This window comes from Lissotriton vulgaris, chromosome 3_1 (genome assembly GCF_964263255.1).
Source record: "Lissotriton vulgaris chromosome 3_1, aLisVul1.2, whole genome shotgun sequence".
NCBI lineage: Eukaryota > Metazoa > Chordata > Amphibia > Caudata > Salamandridae > Lissotriton > Lissotriton vulgaris.
The window spans coordinates 939,254,328-939,278,322 of record NC_141689.1 but is presented as its reverse complement, the minus strand read 5'-3'; the positions used below and the strand labels follow the sequence as shown (position 1 = coordinate 939,278,322).

Genomic DNA, 23,995 nt, shown 5'->3' with positions numbered 1-23,995 from the left:
GAGTCTTCTTGTAGTTTTTTCTAGCTAGTGAAATCAAAGCCGGGTCTTTAGCACTGACCGCCTCGATTAGCTCACTTTTTGCTTGGCGGCAAGCGTGGGTGTACCATTGATCTCTACCCCTAGTCTCATTTCTCCGCTTGGACCCCCCCCTCCCCTGAGGAACCAGAAAAAGATTGCTAAGCGATACAGTAGTCTCCACAAATGGCACGAGGATAGGAGTGTCAGAGTCCTGCGTGCCAGCGATACACTTAGCTTCCATCATTAAGGACTGTACTTGGGCCATTCTTGTAACATCGGAAGCAACCTTAGCCCACTTCAGTCGCCTCCCGCAGTTAGATGGAACAACTTCGTGGGATGATTTCCAGGTTGGCCGGGATAATGCTGTGGCCCCTAGATCCCACGGGGGAGCAAGCGAGAGGATCAAAGGGTTGTGGTCGCTATCCGTGGATTGTTGGACGACCATATCAAGGACATATTCCCACAGGTTGTAGTTTAGCAGCACGTAGTCGATTCTGGAGGTGTGTCCAGTCCTGTTAAATGTGTGTGCACCCCCAGTATCAGACTTGCAACGGCCATTGGTGGCTCTGAGGGCGTTTTCCAAGCAAAGTGCGTTAATATCAATGGCATTCTGTGTCCATTTCTTGATGGGGTCGAGAGCAAGCAAGGGAATGCCTCTCTTGGCATCGTCCTCCCATGTGTCCAAAATGTCATCACTGGCCAGAGGCTCGAAACAACAATTAAAATCCCCGGCCAGGATAGTGAAGGAGTCAATGTTGCAGCCAGTTAGCTCCTCTTCAACTCCAGTTAAAGACAAGGGGCTCAAGTTCCCCGCCCTGGCCCCCCTTAAGTATAGGTTGAAAAGCTCTAGGGTCTTGCCCCCCGGGCATTGAATAGTGAGTCTCAAGAGATCTGGAGATGGTGAATTTATGTGTTTTACTGTAAGCCCCAGCGATACACTAACCCAGATGAGAAGGCCGCCAGAAGGACGGCCTTTACTGCCTTTGGACCTGGAAGCAGGCACAGAGTAGGTGGTAAAGCCGACCCTGTGCACGGGCTCCAGGCACCAAGTTTCTTGTAAAAGGCAGATCCCAAAAGGCTCCATAAAGGAAATCCAATCAGGTTTGTCAACATTCCGGGCAAGCCCTGCCACATTCCAGCTTAAGATTTTAAGCTGAGGAACACCTGTCAAGGTCTTGCCAGACTGTGGCTCAGAAACTGGAGAGATGACATGGATATCATCGACCCTGGAAGATTGGAGAAAAGCTGCAGGTGGCGAGACATCGGGGGCAATCAGGTTTAAGGCTAGGGTAGTAGTGGGAGGACAAACAGCTGAGGAAGGGTGCACCAGATCCTGTGTAAGGGGGGCCTGGATTGGGGACCGGGTAGGAGGGGAAGTACTAATCACACCCACGGTGGCCGCCAAGGATGATCTCCCCTTCTCCAATACGAGACCATTGGGGTTGCTTAGTAGTGCTGTTGCTGGGGGCGTTAGGAGTCAATCGACATCCTCCAGGCTGCCAAACCTATCTGAGGTTACATTTCCAGGCCAACCACTGTTTGGGTTAAACGCAGTGGGGAAGTATCCCCAACTAGGCTGTTGGGGGGCTGTAGGCCAAGAACCCCCCTGCGGACATACAGCACGGGGGGGATAGAAGAATGACAAAGGCCTCGGGGCAATAGAGGAACCCCAATCTTGGTTCCCAGGAGATCAGATATGCCTGGCCGTATACACATCATCAAAAGTTACGACTATACAGTCACCGGGGGTCGATTTCCTCGTGGTGCCCACCCATGGAACTCTTCGTGTCGTTAGGACTCTACTCCTCCTACCATTGGGGATAGGCCTATAAGTGTTAAGCCAATGCATAACTTTATTGCGTAGGGAATGCTGGTCTTCGTATTGGCCATTCTCCAATTCCGGGACACCCGTCAAAACCACCATATAATCATTTGCTTCAGGAGGAAGGTCGATATAACCTCCTCGAAAATTGCTCCTGGTATGAGGACCCCTAGCAGAATGAGTAGGGGGTTTATTCCGGGGGGCCTGGACGGGACGGGAACTAGAGCTAGCTGGGTTCTGAACTCTCAGTGCGGCTGGTGTGGTGTTATTCCGGGGGGCCTGGGTAGGGCGGGAGCTAGAGCTAATTGAGTTCTGGGCTCTCGGTACAGCTAATGTAGTGCCAATAAGCGATTGTGGTGCTGGAGCATTTAGGGTGTTAGCCCTGGCCTGGGGGGGCAGGTTTGCAGGAATGAGACTCTTGGTGCGGGGTTTGGGGATAGGATGGGTAGGACAGGACAGAGTGGGATTAGGGGGCAAACCAGGGATAGCTGTAGGAGATGGGATAGGAGCCTGTGTAACCATATTACTATCGATCAAACCCTGGCGTTCAAGGCCTCTCAGGCCAAGAGTGGCCAAGGCGATAATGCTTTTCTCCATCTCAAGGAGATTGTTCTCTATACGAGAAAGCCTTAAATCCAGGGGAGATAGGAGATTTTTTAGAGACTCCCAAACCACTCCTATAAATTCTCTCTCCCTCCCTTCTTGATTAGTCCAACCCGGGTCTGATCTCTCCGGTGGTGGGGTGCCTCCAGAATCTAGAGGGACTTGCCCCACAATATTTTCACCACAAGGAACCAATGGGGAGCGGAAAGGCATAGCCGGACTGGCATCAGCTATTGTGTTATCACTGGTGGGCAGATTGGCACCCTGCATTGGCAGTTTTTTCCGGGGGGAAGTTGGACTGGGAGAGCGTTTTCTCTTATTGGAATTCACCTGAATGTTATCGAGACCGCCATATGAAGTGGAGGCCAGAGATATATCAAGTGATTGTGGGGAAGAAATGGGGGGAACAAGAGGGCTATCCTCAACAGTGAGCGGGCCGTCAGGCAGAGCAGGTAGACCTAGAAGTGGAGGGGGAGTGGGCAGAACAGGCATATCGTGGACATCAACCACCGCTATAGCACCCTCCCGCATGCAAATGCGATTAGGGGAAATAGCAGTAGCTATGTGACCGAGAGAGGATTTCTTATGGGAGGCAAATTCGAGTGACAGCTTCCTGGCCGCTTCCAAGTCAAGGGACACTCTAGTTTGCAGTTTATCGATTTCATGGTCTATCGCCTTGGTTGTCCGCGTAATGAAGTCGTCCATAGGCCCATTGTGGGCCAACCCTCCCTTGGCCGCCCTGTTACGTGTAACGCGGGTACACATGTGGACTTACTGTGGCTAGCAACCCGGGCAAAAAATAGGCAAACACAGAGTGCGAGGCAAGAGTGTAAGAGAGGGGGCCCAGACCAGACCGCTCAGACCTCGAACGGCCTCAAACGGCCCTGTCTTTGCCCAGTCTTCGCCCCGGGCTGCGTCCCGCGCTGCGGGAGTGCTGGAACAATAAATAAGTGGCCGAGTAAAACAAGGGGGCGTGGCAGCAGGGAGAGCGGACCGGATGTCAGCAATGGTCTAGCAGGGACTCCTGGGCAATGGAGTCCCCTGCACGCTCGCAGCCCCGCTGACCGCACTCACCCGGTAGCCGGTGTCCAAAGCAGCGAAGCGGCACCCGCGGAGCGGGTGCGGCGAGTCGTCCTGCAAAGTCCTGGAAGGTTCAGGGAGTGCCGCTGTGGTTGCAGGGTCAGCGACCAGAAGAGCCTCGAAAGTGCCTCAGTGCTTCCAAATGCGACCCGCAGGTGAAGGGGAGAACAGAGTTCTTAAGCGGCAGAGGGCGGGGGGCGGCAGCAGGGAGAGCGGACCGGATGTCAGCAATGGTCTAGCAGGGACTCCTGGGCAATGGAGTCCCCTGCACGCTCGCAGCCCCGCTGACCGCACTCACCCAGTAGCCGGTGTCCAAAGCAGCGAAGCGGCACCCGCGGAGCGGGTGCGGCGAGTCGTCCTGCAAAGTCCTGGAAGGTTCAGGGAGTGCCGCTGTGGTTGCAGGGTCAGCGACCAGAAGAGCCTCGAAAGTGCCTCAGTGCTTCCAAATTCGACCCGCAGGTGAAGGGGAGAACAGAGTTCTTAAGCGGCAGAGGGCGGGGGGCGGCAGCAGGGAGAGCGGACCGGATGTCAGCAATGGTCTAGCAGGGACTCCTGGGCAATGGAGTCCCCTGCACGCTCGCAGCCCCGCTGACCGCACTCACCCGGTAGCCGGTGTCCAAAGCAGCGACGCTGCACCCGCGGAGCGGGTGCGGCGAGTCGTCCTGCAAAGTCCTGGAAGGTTCAGGGAGTGCCGCTGTGGTTGCAGGGTCAGCGACCAGAAGAGCCTCGAAAGTGCCTCAGTGCTTCCAAATGCGACCCGCAGGTGAAGGGGAGAACAGAGTTCTTAAGCGGCAGAGGGCGGGGGGCGGCAGCAGGGAGAGCGGACCGGATGTCAGCAATGGTCTAGCAGGGACTCCTGGGCAATGGAGTCCCCTGCACGCTCGCAGCCCCGCTGACCGCACTCACCCGGTAGCCGGTGTCCAAAGCAGCGACGCTGCACCCGCGGAGCGGGTGCGGCGAGTCGTCCTGCAAAGTCCTGGAAGGTTCAGGGAGTGCCGCTGTGGTTGCAGGGTCAGCGACCAGAAGAGCCTCGAAAGTGCCTCAGTGCTTCCAAATGCGACCCGCAGGTGAAGGGGAGAACAGAGTTCTTAAGCGGCAGAGGGCGGGGGGCGGCAGCAGGGAGAGCGGACCGGATGTCAGCAATGGTCTAGCAGGGACTCCTGGGCAATGGAGTCCCCTGCACGCTCGCAGCCCCGCTGACCGCACTCACCCGGTAGCCGGTGTCCAAAGCAGCGAAGCGGCACCCGCGGAGCGGGTGCGGCGAGTCGTCCTGCAAAGTCCTGGAAGGTTCAGGGAGTGCCGCTGTGGTTGCAGGGTCAGCGACCAGAAGAGCCTCGAAAGTGCCTCAGTGCTTCCAAATGCGTCTGAATGTGGAATGGGCCATTCTAAAACCTGATTGGGAGGGGTGCAGTAAGTCGTTCTTGTTGATGTGGTCTATCAGTTGTTTATTTGTTGCTTTCTCTGCAACTTTGGCCACAAACGGTAGCAGTGAGATAGGGCGTAGATTTTCCAATACTGTTTGCTCCAGTGATGGCTTCTTCTTGAGTGGTTTCACAATGGCCTGTTTGTGTAACAAAGAAGGGTACCCCTAAATTAATGTTCGAGGTATATGAGCTGCAGATCCTACACTTAGCAATAGATCGCCACCTGGTGTTGGGCTCGGATGATTGCAGGTTGTTGTCTTCTTGGAAGAAGTCTTTGTAGTCACGAGATAGGTGACTCCTCCCTTGGACAATACTGCGCATGGTCATCGACTCAGATTGTTTTTTTCCGCCACTGGGTTCGGATGAAAGTTTTCTGCTCCGGCTAGAAAAGACTTTCTGCAATTCCGAATCGAGAAACTTTAGATAAACTTATTTGGACATCGAATAGACTTTTCGACATCACAGCTACATTCCGGTGCGTCGACACGGGCCATTGGGCCTATCGGCGCTGTGCGGCCTACGCCTCATGGACAGAACTCCATTCAAGAGATGCCCGGTATGTCGAGCAAAATTCCCTCATAGCGGCCATCACGAGGTCTGCAACCTCTCTCTCGCCAGAACACGACGAGTCGACCTGCGCAGCCTGTGCCTCCTTCCGATCGAAGAAAACAATTCGGGATCGGAAGGGCCATCAAAACGAAAAGAGAGATCAGCGCCAGCACCGGAGGCCATCTTTGAGGAGGAGATCGTCGAAGAAGACTTCTCCGAGGACGAAGATCCAATCGAAGATATCTCCGAGGACGAGGCTCCACTCGTCGCCGAGGAAGACTCGCCTGATCTCCAGATCATATCGGGGGCAGAGGACTCGGACGATTCGATTCCATCTCGACAACCCGTGAGTACCACTGCCCCCGCACAACATACACTACCCAAGACAAAGGCAGCGGTCGGCACTCCGCCCATTGGGCCCAGTCGAGAATGAAATTTACCCTCCGACGCCCCGCCTTCGGGCTCGGCTCCGAGGAAAAAGACTACGCCTTCCGGTGCCTCGGCACCAAAAAAACATCATGTGCCAATTCCACCTCCTCCATGGGCACCGAAACATCCTTCGACACCGAAGCCAAAACGCCCTTCGGTGCACAAAGACAAAGACCCTTCGGCATCGGACCCAAAAGACAAATCTGTGCCGAAGCCAAGAACCGTACCGGACCCGAAAGCTTCGACTACGAAACCCTCCGGTTCCAAAAATAAAGAAGGGAAGCCAGATTCCGGCGCCGCAGGTCCAACAAAACCTGTCTCCACGCCGAAATCTACAATATCGGTAAGAAAGACTCCAAGGCATGATACAAACAAGCCTAGACCACCTTCGGCACCGAAAAAATTGCCACAGGACTCCATCGCTCCTCCTAAGGCAAAGAACACTAATCAACCTCTATCGGCACTGAAAAAATCGAAGCCAAAGAAGATTATAGAACAAGAAGAACTGTTTAAACCAGATCCTAAACAGAAAAAAGTCTATATTAATCCAAAAACTGGACATGTGGAGGCCATTCCATATAAAAAAAAGACCAGCAAACACACCACTTCCAACTGTGGTTCCTGCCAAAAAGGACTGTGCAACTTCTCCAATGCACCCTTCCTCTCCTTCACCTTCTTCCTCTCCTAATCCTTACATTGAACTCATGACTTCTCCAGTTCAATCTCCTGCATCATCACACCACGAAGAGTATGATTTAGGTGGGGGTAATGACGTAACATACCCTTTAGATGAGGATGTCAACCTCCAATATCCCCAGGAGGACAAGGCATATGGTTTTACACCAAACGATGCACCAGGCATCCCTGAGCCTTAGTACTACCCAACAAAACCTTCCCCTACAGAAGATAGTATTGGGTTTAATCATTTATTAAACAGAACTGCCCTTTACCATGGAGTGTCAATGCACTCTGATGCCATTGAGGAGGATTTCTTATTAGACACCTTTGAGCAGTCACAAAGGTCTACTCAAACATTACCTATGATCAAAGGAGTCATTAAACATGCTCCGGAAATTATTAAAGACCCAGTAAGATGTAGGGTGCTAAATCCCAGAATAGAAAAAAAGTATAGACCAGCACCAGCTGACCCGGTCTATATTAAGGGACATCTGCCACTAGACTCTTTGGTAGTGTCAAATGCACATAAAAGAGCAAACTCCCAAACTTCTGGTAACACGCCCCCGCCTGACAAAGAATCAAAAATTATTGATGCATCGGGGAAAAAGGATTGCTGCACAAGCAGCAAACATATGGCGCATAGCAAACAAACAAGCCTTACTCTCACGCCACGACAGGGCTCACTACGACCAACTAGAAAAATTAAAGGAACATCTCCCAGATCAATACAAAGATCAGGCAGCAGAGCTCTTACAAGAAGGCAAACTAATATCTAATGCCTCAATTAAATGCGCACTAGATGTAGCTGACACAGCATCCAGAGCAGTCAATAGACCCAGTAAGATGTAGGGTGCTAAATCCCAGAATAGAAAAAAGTATAGACCAGCACCAGCTGACCCGGTCTATATTAAGGGACATCTGCCACTAGACTCTTTGATAGTGTCAAATACACATAAAAGAGCAAACTCCCAAACTTCTGGTAACACGCCCCCGCCTGACAAAGAATCAAAAATTATTGATGCATCGGGGAAAAAGGATTGCTGCACAAGCAGCAAACATATGGCGCATAGCAAACAAACAAGCCTTACTCTCACGCTACGACAGGGCTCACTACGACCAACTAGAAAAATTAATGGAACATCTCCCAGATCAATACAAAGATCAGGCAGCAGAGCTCTTACAAGAAGGCAAACTAATATCTAATGCCTCAATTAAATGCGCACTAGATGTAGCGGACACAGCATCCAGAGCAGTCAATACTAGTGTGATTCTCAGACGTCGTACATGGTTACGCATTTCAGGTTTTAAACCAGAGGTACAAACTACTATCCTGAACCAGCCCTTCAATCAAAACCAGTTGTTCAGGCCAGAGGTAGACAACACACTAGAGAAGATGAAAAAAGATACGGACACAGCTAAGTCTATGGGTGCATTACAATCCACCCAGAATAAAAGTTCTTTTCACCGCTCCTTCTATGGAGGAGGCTCAAAGCAGACCGGTACAGAGACCACATCTTTTAAGGCAAACGCACAAACCTCCTCTAATAAAGGCTACTTTAGAGGAGGATACAGAGGCAACAACAATAAGGGAAGAGGCAGAGGTAATAACAACCACTCATCTTCCACTCCAAATAGTGACTTCCCTCTGCCTCCCCTACAGCATTCCACTCCTGTGGGGGGCAGGCTTTCACAGTTCCTACTTGTCTGGAACTCCATCGCAACAGACAGGTGGGTAAGACAAATTCTCCAACCTGGTTACTGCCTAGGACTCACAACAACCCCCCCAAACATGCCACCCAGGCAGCGTCCAATGTCCACAGACCATATAACTCTGCTTCAACAGGAAGTTCTAGCACTTCTACAAAAAGATGCTACTCATCTAGTTCCTTTAGAGGAACAAGGAACAGGAGTTTATTCCCTGTACTTCCTAATTCCCAAAAAGGACGGGACATTAAGATCAATTCTCGACCTCAGGCCCCTCGACCACTACATACAATCGGATCATTTTCACATGATCACTTTACAACAAGTACTCCCATTATTACAACAGGGAGATTTTCTGTCCACACTAGACCTAAAGGACGCCTACTTTCACATTCCTATACATCCTGCGCACAAGAAGTATCTAAGGTTTGTCATACAAGGACAACTCTATCAGTTCAAAGTTCTTCCATTCGGGGTCACAACACCACCACGAGTGTTTACAAAGTGCTTAGCAGTAGTAGCAGCACATCTCAGAAGACAACAAATACATGTCTTCCCTTACCTCGACGACTGGCTCATAAAAGCAAGATCGTTCAACCAGTAACACAGAAAACAAACAATTCAAACATTGCACGACTTGGGGTTTACGATAAACTACACCAAGTCGCACCTAGAGCCTTTGCACGTTCATCAATATCTAGGAGCTACCATAGACACATCGGCATCTCTAGCGTATCCCAGTCAAACCAGGATTCAAAGTATTCAGAACTTAGTCTCCCTTTTTCAATGCGAGCACTCTCTTTAAGCCAGAGTGTTCATGAAACTAATAGGCAAGATGGCGTCTTGCATCTTTAAAGTTCCTCACGCAAGACTGCAAATGCGCCCACTACAAGAATGTCTAGCACAACAGTGGAATCAGGCTCAAGGTCAGCTCACAGACCTGGTGTTGGTAGACAGCCGTACATATCGCTCTCTGCAATGGTGGAACACCAAAAACTTGACAAAGGGATGGCCGTTCCTAGATCCTGTTCCACAGATAGTGTTCACGACAGATGCATTCCTCACAGGATGGGGAGCCCATCTCTTACATTATCCCACACAAGGTCAGTGGAACAATCAACAGAAGCAGTTCCACATCAACCATTTGGAGTTGCTAGCAATTTTCCTAGCACTCCAGACCTTTCAAGTACAAATACAACACAAAGCTGTCTTAGTCCGGACGGACAATATGACAGCCATGTATTATATACAAAAACAGGGGGGGACACAAAACATTTGGAGATGGGCCATCCCTCAAAACATACACCTCACAGTAGAACACCTTCCAGGAATTCACAACCAGATAGCAGATCTGTTGAGTCGTCCGTCACAACAGATTCACAAATGGGAGTTTCACCCGCAAGTTCTACAACCATTCTTCCAAATGTGGGGGCATCCACAGATAGACCTGTTTGCCCAACCTTCGCCGCCAGGTTCCCACACCCACGGTCGGAGGGGAATGCAATATGGATGAACTGGTCAGGCAGATTTGTGTATGCTTTTCCTCCTCTCCCACTCATTCCACTAGTACTACGCAAGCTCAGACAACAGTCTCTCAAACTAATACTAGTGGCCCCCACATGGACAAGCCAGCCGTGGTTCACCACGCTACTAGATCTCTCACTGGTTCCACATCAGAAATTACGGCTCATGCCATCCCTGTTAACACAGAACCATGGAGAAATAAGGCACCCAGAACCAAGCCAACTGAATTTGGTGATCTGGCTCCTGAAGTCCTAGTTTGGTTACTTAAACTTACCACCAGACTGTATGAATATAATTAAGGAAGCTAGAAAACCCACTACCAGAGCATGTTATGCTGCTAAGTGGAAAAGATTCGCAATATACTGTAACAACAATCCAATTGATCCACTGGATGTTTCCATCCAGAATATCATTTGCTACCGTCTACACCTACAAAGGTCCAATTTGGCTTATTCTTCCATACGCCTGCATCTAGCAGCAATTGCAGCTTATTTACAAAATAGACAACATCTGTCTCTTTAGAGTACCTGCAATAAAAGCATTTATGGAAGGATGAAAACTAATTATCCCACCTAGGTTACCACACGCTCCAGTATGGGACCTAAATGTGGTCCTTACAAGACTCATGGGCCCTCCTTTTGAGCCTCTACATAAGTGTGAACTGCAATTTCTAACATGGAAAACTGCCTTCCTTGTTGCAATCACCTCTCTTAGAAGAGTTAGTGAAATACAAGCATTCACAATAGAAGAACCATTTTTTCAGATACATCCTAACAAAGTGGTTCTTAGGCCCAATCCTAAATTCCTGCCAAAAGTGATTACTCCTTTTCACCTAAACCAATCAGTAGAGTTACCAGTGTTTTTTCAAAAACCGGACTCTGTTGCAGAAAGGGCTTTACACACCTTAGATGTTAGAAGAGCTCTACTATACTACACAGACAGGACTAAATCCTTCAGAAAGACAAAACAACTATTTGTATCTTTCTCTCCCCCACACAAAGGCAATCCCATCTCTAAAGGAGGAATTGCCAGATGGATTGTAAAGTGTATTCAAATATGCTATTAAAAAGCTAAACGTACACCAACAGTTCCTCCTAGAGCACACTCCACTCGCAAACTAGGAGCCTCTATGGCTTTCTTAGGAAACATACCACTAGAGGACATATGCAAGGCAGCAACATGGTCTACAATACACACCTTCACTAAACACTATTGTGTTGATGTGCAAGCCAAGCAGCAAGCTGCAGTGGGCCAAGCTGTCCTTAAAACACTTTTTCAGTATGCTGCAACTGATACAAGCGACCACCGCTAGGGGAGACACTGCTGCACAATCATTGCTAAGTGTAGGATCTGCAGCTCATATGCCTCGAACGGAAAATGCTACTTACCAGTATGCATCTATTCTTGGCATGTAGAACTGCAGAGTCCTACACGCCCTCCCGCCTCCCCGGGACTTGTATCCGTTCCAGTACTCATCTTACTTAGATGCACACGCATGGACATCCTTTCTCTTTACTTCTACTAACTCCATCATTTCCCATCATGGAGAAAAACAATCTGAGGATGGAGTTGATGACCATTTGCAGTATTGTCCAAGGGAGGAGTCACCTATCTCGTGACTACAAAGACTTCTTCCAAGAAGACAACAACCTGCAATCATCCGAGCCCAACACCAGGTGGCGATCTATTGCTAAGTGTAGGACTCCGCCGCTCTACATGCCAAGAACAGATGCATACTGGTAAGTAGCATTTTCCTTCCTAAATTAGGTAGAGTAATATGTGAATAAAGCGTTTAGGAAATGTATAACCTAGTGGACATAAATATACATGCAGAAAGACCAAGAATGAGAGAAAAAGTATTGGAAAAATATATATTTCTTAATTATTTTATGTTGTAAGAGTTTTAATTATTTAAACATGGAGAGAAAAAAATATGGAATTATAAATCCTGATATTGGAGCATTGATAGATTGCCTACACATCATACAACTGCTGTTGATGCAAGGGGTTTGTAAGGCTAATCATGTACACAAGTTCATTCACACATGGCCTACATTCTTTTGATACATCAAAACATGTTATTGTTTGATATAGGACTTGGCTATGTGTGCCAACAGTAGATGACCTATAAAAACAAACTTAAACATAAGATAATGAATATAAAACAGACATAATCATGGCTAAAGTAATTCAAAGTTCATAATCTCACGAGAGTAGGGAGCGCCATCATTTGAAACCTGGCGTCGTGGTTGAATAGGGTCTGCTCCGCGCCTCACTAAGTTAGTGGAAGTCGAACGACAACAGCTCAATTTCTAGAGTTTTGAGGCCATGAGCCTCATATTTGAGTAGCCTGTCTCTGCCAGCACGCTGTTGGACCCCGTAAATAAACAAGGGACCGCTCCTGGTTTCCCGCCGGCAGGGTCTGGCCCTTGGACCACTCGGACCCCTTGGATCCACAGATGCATCCAGACCCGCGCCATTCATACCACATAGACTTTCCCTGGTGCTGGTTCTTTGCCGATGTCTGTGCCATCCCCATTTTTAACCCCAACTCCGAATTGAGCTGGAAAGGCAGTGTCCGACGCAGACTGGCACAGATTGGAGCCATGCCTTCCTGGCTGGAGCCTGAGCACTATTCTTATGGGCTAGGATTTGTCTACTATTAGGAGTATTCGCTGGACCCTGCAGAATACCAGCCTCTAGATCCCAACATTGACTGGTGGGAGAACTTGGTGGAGGATAGTGGACTTGACATCTCCCCGAATACTGGCATGCTTTCTCCCCCTACCATAGGTACAGAGGAGGAAGCATACTTTTTCTATGGTGGTGAGAAGGACGGCTGAGGTCCTCCACCTTCATTTTCACTCTGTGGCAGTCAAGACCAACGTCTTCAGCCGGGGGTGACCACTCCAAACAGCTTCTCCCTTTTATTGAAGCAGTCTTGCTCAGGACTTGGTCCAAGCTTTATCACAGGGGCTCCTGTGAACAGGGCAGTTGCCACCGCCCTGCCCCAGGAGACCCCAGTTCCTCACGCACCGCCCTACCCCGGAGAGCTGAGCTGTGCAAGCCTCTGATTCCTTTGTAAATCCATGTGCATTCCCTACCACCCCACCGGATAGGAACTCCAACAGTCTAAACCCCTTAGGCAAGAAAATGTTTTCTGCAGTCAGCTTGGCACTGAAGTTTGGTTGTGCAGGTGCTGCCCATTGTTCCGGAGGAGGCCCGTGACACACCTTCCCCAGCTATGCTGACTGAAGAGATGCAGCTAAGTTTATTCGCTAGGCTGAGTTGTTTCATCAACTCTGGCCTTAATGCAGCATGCCTGGCTGAGGACAACTGGCTTTTCTGGAAATGTCCAAGGGTCACTTATGGAAATGCCTTTTGATGGCTCTCGTCTCTTCAGAGACAAGGTGGACCTGGCGCTGGAGTACTTTAAGTACAGCAGGGTTATGGCAAAGTCTTTGGGCCTTTCCATGGTCCCTCACCAACCCCAGTCCACCTTTTGCGGCCATGAAAGGGAATTCCTCTGGGTCTTTTCACGCCCAACCATCACGGTGTGCAAGCTTCCTATTCTCTGCGTGGCCGAGGATTCGGTACCCACAGGCCATGTGGGTCTTGCAGTCAGAGGTTAGGCCAGTTCTTTCCAGCTCCCTCTTCCTCAGCAGCCTTTATACCACTCTCACTATCATGGGCACCCAGTAGGAGGCAGGATACAACATGACCTGGAGATCAAAAACATCAAACCGTTGAGTTCTTCAAATTATCCAAAGGGGCTACTCCCTCTCCTTCACGACTACACCTCCACCCATGCCACCTGCTTGCGACAGGCTGATGTAGGGCCATCTCTCCTTGCTCCACCAGGAAATGACTGCTCTGTTGGCCAAGGGAGCCGTGGAGAGGGTTCCGACACATAACTAGGTCGTGGATGTTATTACCACTATTTTCTGCTGCTTAATACGAACGGTGGCCTTCGCCCTATCCTAGACCTGCGCCCTCTCAATTTCTTCCTCAGGAAGTTACAAATGCTTATGCTCACTTTAGTCCTGTCTGCCCTGGACCCGGGAGACTGGATGGTAGCATTTGACTTGCAGGATGCATACTTCCACATTCCCGTCCTGCCTGCCCACATGGGTTATCTGCGGTTTACGGTGGGCCACGAGCACTTTCAGTTTGCCGTACTCGCCTTTGGCCTTACCAGTGCCCCTCGGGTGTTCACCAAGGTGATGGTGATGGTGTCCGCTCATCTGCGGATATCAGGGATGCCAGACTTTTCCTATCTTGATGACTGCCTGTTGAAGGCCAGGTCGCCTCAGGCAGTTGTCTCCCACCTCCAGAGTACGACAGATCTCCTTCATTCGCTGTGGTTCACTGCCAACGTTCCGAAATCATGTGCAATTCCATCTCAGACACTCCTTGTCATCGGAGCTGTTCTGGACTCGGTGCGGTTTCAGGCTTATCCTCCTGAACGACGAGTCAATTATTTCAGGCAAGGATACAGATGTTTCATCCTCTATCCTGTATTTCGGTGAGACAGACTCTGAGGCTTCTGGGACTCATGGTCTTATGCATCTTGCTTGTGAGACATGCCTGCTGGCATATGCAGGCTCTGCAGTGGAACCTGAAGTTCCAGTAGGCGCAACATCAGAGGAATCTCTCCGACGGGGTCCAGATTTTAGAGGACACTGTAAAAGATATGTAGTGGTGGTTAACGATCTGCAATTGGGTTAGCGACAGACCCCTCTTCCTTCCCCAACCAGATCTCTCAGTGATGACAGATGCATCACTCCTGGGTTGGAGCAGCAATTATGGAGAGGTGGACATAAGATGCCTTCGGTCTCTGGAGGAATCCGGACTCCACAGCTATGTTCTGGAGCCCCGGGCGATCCGGCTGCCATTAAAAGTCTTTGTTCCCTCCATCAAAGGAAGGCTAGTATAGATGCTCGCAGACAAACCCCCCCCCCCCCCCCATGTGGTACTGCAGCAAACAAGACGGGGTGGGTTCATGGACCCTTTCTCAAGAGATCATGCGTGTCTGGACATGGCTGGAACGTTGGGGCATGTCGCTGGTGGTTCAACATCTAGTGAGCTCTCTTAACACGTGTTCAAGCTCTGCCGAAGATGTTTAGCGGATCACGAATAGTGTCTCCATCCGTAGGTGGTGCAAGGTCTCTTTCAGCAGTGGGGAGAACCTTCGTTAGATTTGTTTCCAAGAGGGCTCTCGCTCGGTGGCACTTTACGTCATAAGTGGAGGTCGAGTCTTTTGTACTCCTTTCCACCCACACCACACTTGCCCAGAGTTCCCAAGAAGATCAGGAATGACTGGGTCTCAAGTCATCCTTGTGGTTCCCGAGTGGGCTTGGAGAGTTTGGTATCCTGAACTGTTGAGCATGGCCATCTGTCCTCTGCTCAGGCTGCCCCTTCATTAGGATCTTCTGTGTCAGCTGTAGGGGAGGGCTCTCCACCCAAGTCTGTTGATATTTCACCTTCATTCATGGAGATTGAGCATCAACAGTTGACAGCTTTCGATCTTCTGCCTGAAATCTGCTATCTTGGCAGCCAGGCATCTCTCCACCAAGACTGTATATGCCTACCATTGGGGCAAGTTTGTGGCATGGCGTGCATTGGTACAGGTTGACCCTATTTCTGCTCCAACCTCTCAATGCCCTTCTTTTTCTCCTTTCCATTGCCCAGCAGGGCTCTGCTGTGGGCACTTAAAAGGCTATCTTTCTGCCATATCAGCCTTTCTGTGGTTGCCTGGTCAGCCATCTTTTTTCAAATCCCCTGTTCCTAATAAGTTCTTGAAAGGCTTGCAGCACATTTCCACCTTCACTCCTCATCATGCCTTAGTGGGACTTTAGTCTAATCCTAATGTTTCTGGTGTGTATCCTGTTTGAACCATTGCACAACTTTCCTCTCAGACTCTGTACTGGTGGCGATAACATCTGCCTGTAGGGTCCGTGAACTTCAGGCATTTTCATCCAAGCCTCCATACCTGAACATCTACCCAGACAAGCTGGTTCTACAGACTAGAGCTTCCTTTTTGCCGAAAGTCATCACTCCCTTTCATATTGCCCAGTCCATCACCCTGCCTACATTTTCAGCTATACAACATCTCTCCATGGAAGAGGAGCAACTTTACAGGCTGGACCCAAAAAGAACATTGTCGTTCTACCTTGACGCCACAAGAGTTCGGATGGATGACCAACTCTTTGTGGGATATTTGGAGCGAAGAAGGGAAAGGCTGTTGCAGATACGGACTATCTCCCACGATTTATGCTCTGCATTAAGATCTGCTATGCATTGGCAAAGAAGCAACCTCCCGAGTGTTAGTGTGCTCATTCATCCAGAGCAAAGGCTGCAACCTCTGCGTTAGCACATGGTGTTCCGGTCCTGGATCTCTGCCAGGTAGCAAAGTGGGCTTCTCTACATATGTTCACAAAGCATTATTGCCTGGACAGGCTGGTCTGTCTGGTACTTTGCTTGTTCGGTCATGCAGGACATTGTAGTTTGATTCACTTCTGTGGAGGTTATTGCTTGGATATGTATTCTAAGCAAAGGAATCTGTGTCCAAAAGTCTGTCAGATGAACAAGTTACTTACCTTTTGCAACGCCTTATCTGATAAACTCTTATCTGGTCACGGTTCCTTACCAACCCACCTATCCTCCCCGGCTCTGTAAGGGGATTGTAGTCGCAGGGCTTTTCTCCTTTTAGGGCCATTGTTTTCCACACCAGTGGAGAGTCGCTAAAATAAACGGACACACTCGAGTGGCACATATATATATATATATATATATATATATATGTCCTGCACATGTCTCTCCCGGCGTGGACCGACACTGCCACACAGCTGAACGACACCATCACCTACAAGTGCGCAGAGGCACTGCTAACAAAAACTTTCCGGATACAGTTTGACGCCCGAGGATAATTCTGAGGTAAAGAATCCGCAGCTAGATAGTCTCTGCCAGATAAGGTGTTAGTGAAGGTAAATAACTTGTTCTTTACCTAAGATTGCATGCTAGTGAAATAACATGGTTTTGAAGCAGCTTGTGAGGACGCATGATTCTTTGCAGACAACACCTTCCGCACTGCTGTTTAAATAAGGGTTACTTTTTTCCTGTTTCCAATACCACTGGGAGTCTCATTCCATTCCCAGCCCCTGCTCTGGACTCGCTGGAGTCTATTGTTGGAATATTGTATCACTGGAGTTCCTTAATATTTGCTGTGTTCAGGCTGAGAAACTTTAAAAAGAATACTTTTTTTGTTGCATGCTTCAGTATTTTAAAGACTGTTTATTAAGATTACTTTTATTCAGAAAGTCTCTTTTGCCTTTTAGCATAATTATGTGAATGTGTGTTTGTGTCCAGGAAGATGCTTCCTTATTTGGTAAAGAGTTACTTAGAAGTGCCTCTTCAAACTTTACCACCCCCATGTAAGGTACAAAAACACAATTGAAGAGACCTGGAGAAAACTGATGAATGGGGGAGGGGGAAAGGGTCCAGGTCAAAGGACTGTCCTGTGGTTCCAATTATCTTTCCTTTGTGTCGTGGTCTTGACTCTTCAGTCGATGACAAGGTTAAAAAACATTTGCTACCAAAATGTTACTGACAACCACTCTTTCTAAGTTATCGAGGACCTCCTAAACTGTTGCATCAATTGACAAAACGAAGGCCCTGTAATTAAGAAGCCTCTTCCTCAGCGGACTTGTCACCGGTCTCCTGCCTGAATAACAGTTTCATCAAACACAATCCTGTTAAAAAAAAAAAAAGCGATCACTTCCCAAAACATTAACAATGTAAGTGTTCTTGTCGACATTGTCTCAGTCAGTGCCCCATTGATAACTGCCTTGGTATTGTGTCAGCCCAGAAGATTCATGTGGAATTATCTGAATACATACTTGATGATGAAGATATAGAAGGGGGTGAAGAAAATGTATTTATTTATTTGCGGGTTTGTAACGCGCTTGAATAAACTCCCGAAGGAGTATCTGCGCCTGGGAGCAAGGAAACAAAGACAGAGCAAAAGTAGCATCAGATGGATCTAGATCTGGTTTCTAAACAGCAGGGTTTTGAGCTGCCTTCTAAATTGTAGATGTTCTGAACATTGTCTGAGAGACAGAGGGAGCTTGTTCCACAGTGATGGTCCAGTTACAGATAGAGCTTTGCCTCCGTGTCTGGTGTTTCTTGCACGGGCACCACCAAGAGAAGGTGGTTGCTGGATCTGAGAGATCGGGTAGGGACATATGGAAAGAATTTGTTTTCCAGGTAGACAGGCCCTTGTCCGTTTAAGCTTTTATGTATTAAACAGCATATTTTAAACTTTGTTCTCTGCCGGATTGAGAGCCAGTGTAATTGGTCCAGAAGAGGTTTGGACGCGGTTCTTGGAGGGACATTCAGGACCAGACGGGCCGCCATGTTCTAGATTACTTGGAGCTTGGCCAGCACTCCCTCGTTTGCAGAGAGTAGCAAGCCGTTACAGTAGTCGATCCGACTTAGAACAAGAGCCTGTACCAGAGTTCTCCTGAAGGAATCTGTGAGCAGGGGAAAAACTTTGCGCAACAGGCTGATAGTGTGGAAACATGAGCCTATGACATAGTTGCTGTGCTGTTTCAGCGAAAGTTCTTGATCTAAACGGATCCCCACATTTCTAACGACCTGCTTTGGTTCAGGAACTGCTCCCAGGTCGTGTGGCCACCAATCAGGAGTCCATAGCATTTTAGCCTCCCCGAACAGCATGAGTTCTGTTTTGCTGACATTGCACTGAAGGCAGATAGAGGACATCCATTGTGCTACAGCCTTCATGCCTAATGAGAAGGAGTTCTTTACTTCAGTGGAGAGAGTTTTGAAAGGAAAGGGGAGCTGCGTGTCATCCGCATATGACACTGGGAGGAAGTCATATGTGCGCATCACTCTTGCCAAGGGTGCCACGTAGATGTAGAGGGTTTGGCTCAGACAAGAGCCCTGTGGCACCCCTTTCAAAATCTCTACCTCCACTGAGCGATAGGCACCCATGGTGACACTCTGGGTGCGATTGGATAAGAAACCCCTTAGCCAGGCAAGGGCTTTGTCCTTTAGTCCAATGTTCGCCAACCGGTCAGGCAGGATGGTATGTGACACGGTGTCGAACGCTGCCGACAGATCTAATAGTACCAGGATCACGGCGTAGCCCTTGTCCTGATACATATGCAAGTCGTCTGTGACTGACAGAAGGGTTGACTCCGTGCTGTGCTTCGGCCTGAACCCTGATTGAGAATAGTCCAACCCCCCTTCATGTTCAATATAGTTAGACAGATGAAGGTTGACATGCTTTTCAGTCAGTTTCCCTAAGAATGGTAGCAGGGATATGGGCCTAAGATTGGATAATTCAGTCCATGGTATGGCGGTATTTTTCCTGATCGGTCTTACCAAGGCCCGTTTCCATCCCCTGGGGACGTCACCCGAGCTTAGTGAGAGATTCACGAGCCTCTGGATCACAGGGCATAATTCTTCAGCAATAGACCTGTGACCTTACACCCTACCCAACTGATCATCAATTTCTTCTCTAATCATTTATCCAAAGAAATTGCTTTCTAGAAGAAGAGGACCAATTATTCAAAGATCCATTTAACCAACATTATTATTTGTTCTTGGGGGATATGTGCGAAGACATTCAAATTGAAGCAATGTTGTTTTGGTGGGTTTCCATGCAATTACTGCAAGTAGAGTTTCAAAAGCTGTTCTTGGCACATACAAATGTTTCCAGTCAATGCCAAAATATTCTAATCTGAAAAAGTCTGTTGTGCTGAGTACTAGATGTTTACACCTCCCTTGAACCCTGTGGCGAACTGTTTCCTCTTTCCAGTTGATTGTAAATAGTTTTCAGTTACAGCAAGCTGCCAAATAGAAGGCTGCTTTCCGAGAGATAGGTGTAACTAATAGTGATGTAACATCAGTTACTTTATGAAGTATTTCAGCTTGGTGATTAGTTGCAAGTTACAAACGCACATGAGCAGCGAACTGAATGAGCTAGTTTACTCTTTGTTATCCATATTTGTTGAATAGGTGTACCTGTGGGTTTTATCACAAAGGAATGTATAAACATTACATGTTTAAATTAACTTGACTTGTGTTTTTTAAAGACTGTACGGAAGTTATTTTATTTTTAAAGTTTATTTTCCTATTTTAGGTGGAGAATGAAACTGTGTTATCGACTTACACCGCGAACGATCTTTCCATGATGAAATATATCTACGAAAGTGTATTTTTTGTTGCTCGAAAACCGGAGTAGATGCCCATACAGAGTGCTGCTTAGACAAAAATCGCACTAGTGAAACATTGAAGAGGACACAGTGGGCTCAAACTTCATACTAATCTCAGCTCAGCAGTGCCTTCATATTCAGAACTTGAATAAACTGTTTATTGTCGGAATAGTTCCCTCTTGTTAACCACTATACATCCTGTGATACTGATATTTTGTCAGGAGGATTTGTGGAAAGGTATTTACTTTAAAACACCACCGGAAGTTCTCTGGGAGAAAAACTGTTTCTTCATTTTAAAGTGCTCCTTCAACATGTTGACCTTCTCCACCGAAGCTGCTCTGGAGCCAGATGAGCTCATTTCTTGCAGTATCTAAAAGGGAATACATCTTCAAAATGAAATTAGGGCTATCTACAAGGACATCATAGCCTGTCTGTTAAACGTCCTTTGTCATCCTGACCCTGCTAGTGTTCAAGACTAAACTACTCTACCAGATCTGTACAGTCTTCTGCAGTTGGCAGCATTTTCTGTTTTGGTCTTCACTGATAGATTGGTTCTGCACATTCCTATCTTTTATACATTTTTTGAAGAATTAATCATAGCTGTGACTAGGACTGGAAAGTTACCTTACTCTTAGGTTCTTGCCTTTTTAAAACCTGGTAATGCAAACAAAATGTTGACATTTGTGCTGAATGTGAAATATTGTACCTCTTAAGAGATGGATTCTCACTGGTTGCCCTTGAAAAATAGAGTTGTACAAGGGAGCTAGCATTCTTACTGTAAAAACGTTATGATCATTACTAGGTGTTTTTATTAAATGTAAAAAAGGTAAAATGGCTTACTAATTTTAATGTTTTAATCGCAGATATCTCAAATCATTCAAATCGGGTATAATAAATTTGTACCACAATGAGGCCTCACTATAGTACCTTGCAATTTATCTGTGTGAGCTACATACCTTCTAAGTGTAGTTACAGTTATGTGCATGAATTGAAAAGTATCTTCCCAAAACGAGTATACTGGATAAAGCAAACCACTTGACTCATAAAAGTAGTGGTTCTGAAGAAAAATGTGTTGTTACTACCAGAATGATAAATGTAGACTGCGGTTCATCAAAATGTTCAATGTGCTGCTTGAAAGGCTTCTGCTTTTTGGGCAGAAGAAGTTGTGATATTCTTTTTTTAAACCAACATTGCAGACTTAATGAATGTGTGCACATTGCCCCCTTAAAATATGTTTTATTAGGAGGAAAATAAATACTACATAGGAATAGTTAAGCTTGTCAGAGAACAGTAATCTGCATATCGGTTGGAATTGGATGTGCTGATAATAGGGTCTGCAATTGGTTACTTGTACTTTAGCAAATCTGATTCTCTAGAACGTTTTCCTCTACAAATTCCACATTTGAAGTTTTCTCATGGGAATCTCCACGTTAACGTGCGTGATGTGCTGCCTTTTTTCTGTATTGACGTTGAGCTGCTGTTAGGTGTCCAAGGATTCTATCCTGTCCCTGTTGTTGATTAAATGAGCACAAGCTCTTTAACACTCAGCCCACCAAAGATTGAGATGTGGTGGTATCCCACCAGATTTCAAATGTAGCTCAATAGATTTTTTTTAAAGATTCTTGCAGAGATTTTTTTTTTTACTAGGTCCTCATGCTTGCTTACCATGTGACTGTTAAACGCTGCTACCTGTCTATCTGTTGCCCTCTGTTTGTGCCGCCCCCTGCTTGTTTCTTGCTCTGTTTTGCCTGTAATGCAAATTTTTCTTATCCTCAGTTTTGCAGCGTGAATCTTTCTGGATTCACTATGCTGTGCATTATTCCTCCGCGGTCTAGTGGTTAGGTCCGGAATCTTAGTCTTTTCTTTGGTTTTTGTTGTTGTTCTTTTTCGTAGCCCAGGTGAGCGTCGACGTTCCACCTTTTGGTGTCCTTCCTGTGACGTCGGCATGCTTCCTGCGGATGCTCCCACCCTTGGGCTCCATCTTTAGATTCTTTTTTCCGCCGTTGGGTCTGGATCGTTCCCGATAGGGCGCCAGAGATTTGGAGAAAAGAGAAGCCAAAAGCCAAGTTTTTGGGAAGAAAAGAGTTGAGAAGACTAAGTGAGACTACATAATTGAAGGGGACGATGAATGAAGAGGATCTTCGAGGAACTTCCGACGTCCAGAAGAGAATGTGCAATCAGGGGGCCCCCTGAAAGCATGAGGTAGACAACACACCATTCAAATTCTTCACAACATATGGCTGTGACTCTTCAGGGCTGGAAGAGAATAATCAAAATAATAATTAAAGAAGTCAAAAGGAAAACACAGTTGCGTCACTGTGGAAAGGGGGATCACCCGTGATGTGGAAACCAACACAGAAGGGGTAGGAAGATGAAAAGGTGTTTTGTGTGTATTTAGCATTTGCTGAAGTTTAATCAATTTAACAAATATACACTGTAAATACCTAGTGTCAGAGACCGAACCATTGTGTGGTGACTTCCGTCGCAATTAGTGTAAAACAGGTCATCAATCTACGTTTACGACACATACTTGGTACCGTGCAAAAGTGTAGTGAGGCAAAAAAACTGGTATAGGAAAACATAACCGAACTCACTAGAATATCCAGCGAGTCACGAGATAAACACACATAATTATGTCGAATTGTACAGATCTATACAGTGATTTGGGTAGAAAAAAGGTTCTCAAAGTTTCAGAACAAAATCCATTGTTAATGCGACATATGCGACAAAGTTTAAGATGGAAAGGTGCATCAAAATTATTTCAGATGCGCATAATTACTGCCTGTGGGGAAATGTAGGAGAATATATAGTGACTAATTCATAAATAATTTAGTACTGTATTTTCCAACCCGATAAACAGTTTGTTAGTGCAACATAACGGGCAAAATTTCAGGAGCAATGTGCCTCATAATTTATGCAATATGCTAATTAGTTTCCTGTGGAAAAACAGCGGGAAATGAAGAGACAAACTCATATAAACTTTTCAAAGGTCTCAACCCAGTATCGTATTTCATACTTCCAGTGTAATGACACATATGAGATGTGAACCTAATTGTATCCGTCAGTAAGGTTATCGTACCCAAGTAAAACTTCTTCTTGTTGCGGATTCGGAAGGAAAATACCAATTGTTTATAGTCCAATGCGGTTTAACAATTATTAGACAGTTTGGTAAATGTAAGTGCGTTTTAAATCAATAAACATCCCTAATCCACCGGGTAGCCAAAGCTCAGCTCAGCGTGATTCTGGTCTGCGCATTTAGAAATGAACACCACAGATAAACGATTGAAATGTGAATTACGGCATCGTCATTGTGCACGGTTTGCTGAGCCCAAAGCGCTCCAATAAAACCACCACTATCGTGTCACCGATAAACGGGTAATTTTACGGTTTTGAGAACAAGTTAAAAATTAATGTACAGCTGTGAAAAGGGAAAAATTAAGAGGTCTAATAAGTGAAAAGGAATGGTAAGGAGTACGGGGGAGCATAAGTACCTGATGTGAATGATCGAGGACGTGGTCTGCAGAGGGTGAAAGGGATAGAAAAGGAAAGGTGAAGTTAGACTTCCCTTTCCGGTGCTCAGTTTAAGGACAATAGTAAGAAAAGTAACCTAAAAAGAGGAAGGGAACACTCACCGGGGAACCGGTGATAATTCCAACCCGGTCCTAATCGGGTGGTCTAAGATTTAAACGGGCGGCACTAATCGGGTTGCCGGTGCCGTTCTGTAAGTAACAGGACTTGTATCTACAAGTTCTGGAGAGCTGTGGCTGAAACGGAAAAGGGGGTATTGAAAAAGAAAAAGGGGAAGTCCTCGCCATTTGGCAATTAATTAAGCCCGAAGGTGTAAACGGAGACTTGAGTTCTTACCCGTGTTTCGCCAGAGTAGTTGCGTCGACCTCAATCGGTTTCCAAGTGCGGGAACATCGACT

The 23,995-nt window shown here is 47.1% G+C and overlaps 1 protein-coding gene across 1 annotated transcript in view; it reads left to right on the top strand.

Moving 5' to 3' along the window:
- Positions 1 to 20,984, top strand: part of CARNMT1 (carnosine N-methyltransferase 1) — a 197,872-nt gene extending 176,888 nt beyond the window's left edge. Inside the window, exon 8 of the mRNA XM_086961282.1 lies at positions 19,997 to 20,984. Coding sequence (XP_086817408.1) covers positions 19,997 to 20,098 — 102 coding nt within the window. The 3' untranslated portion in view covers positions 20,099 to 20,984. The remainder of the gene's footprint in view (positions 1 to 19,996) is intronic.
- The last annotated feature ends 3,011 nt before the right edge of the window (positions 20,985 to 23,995 follow it).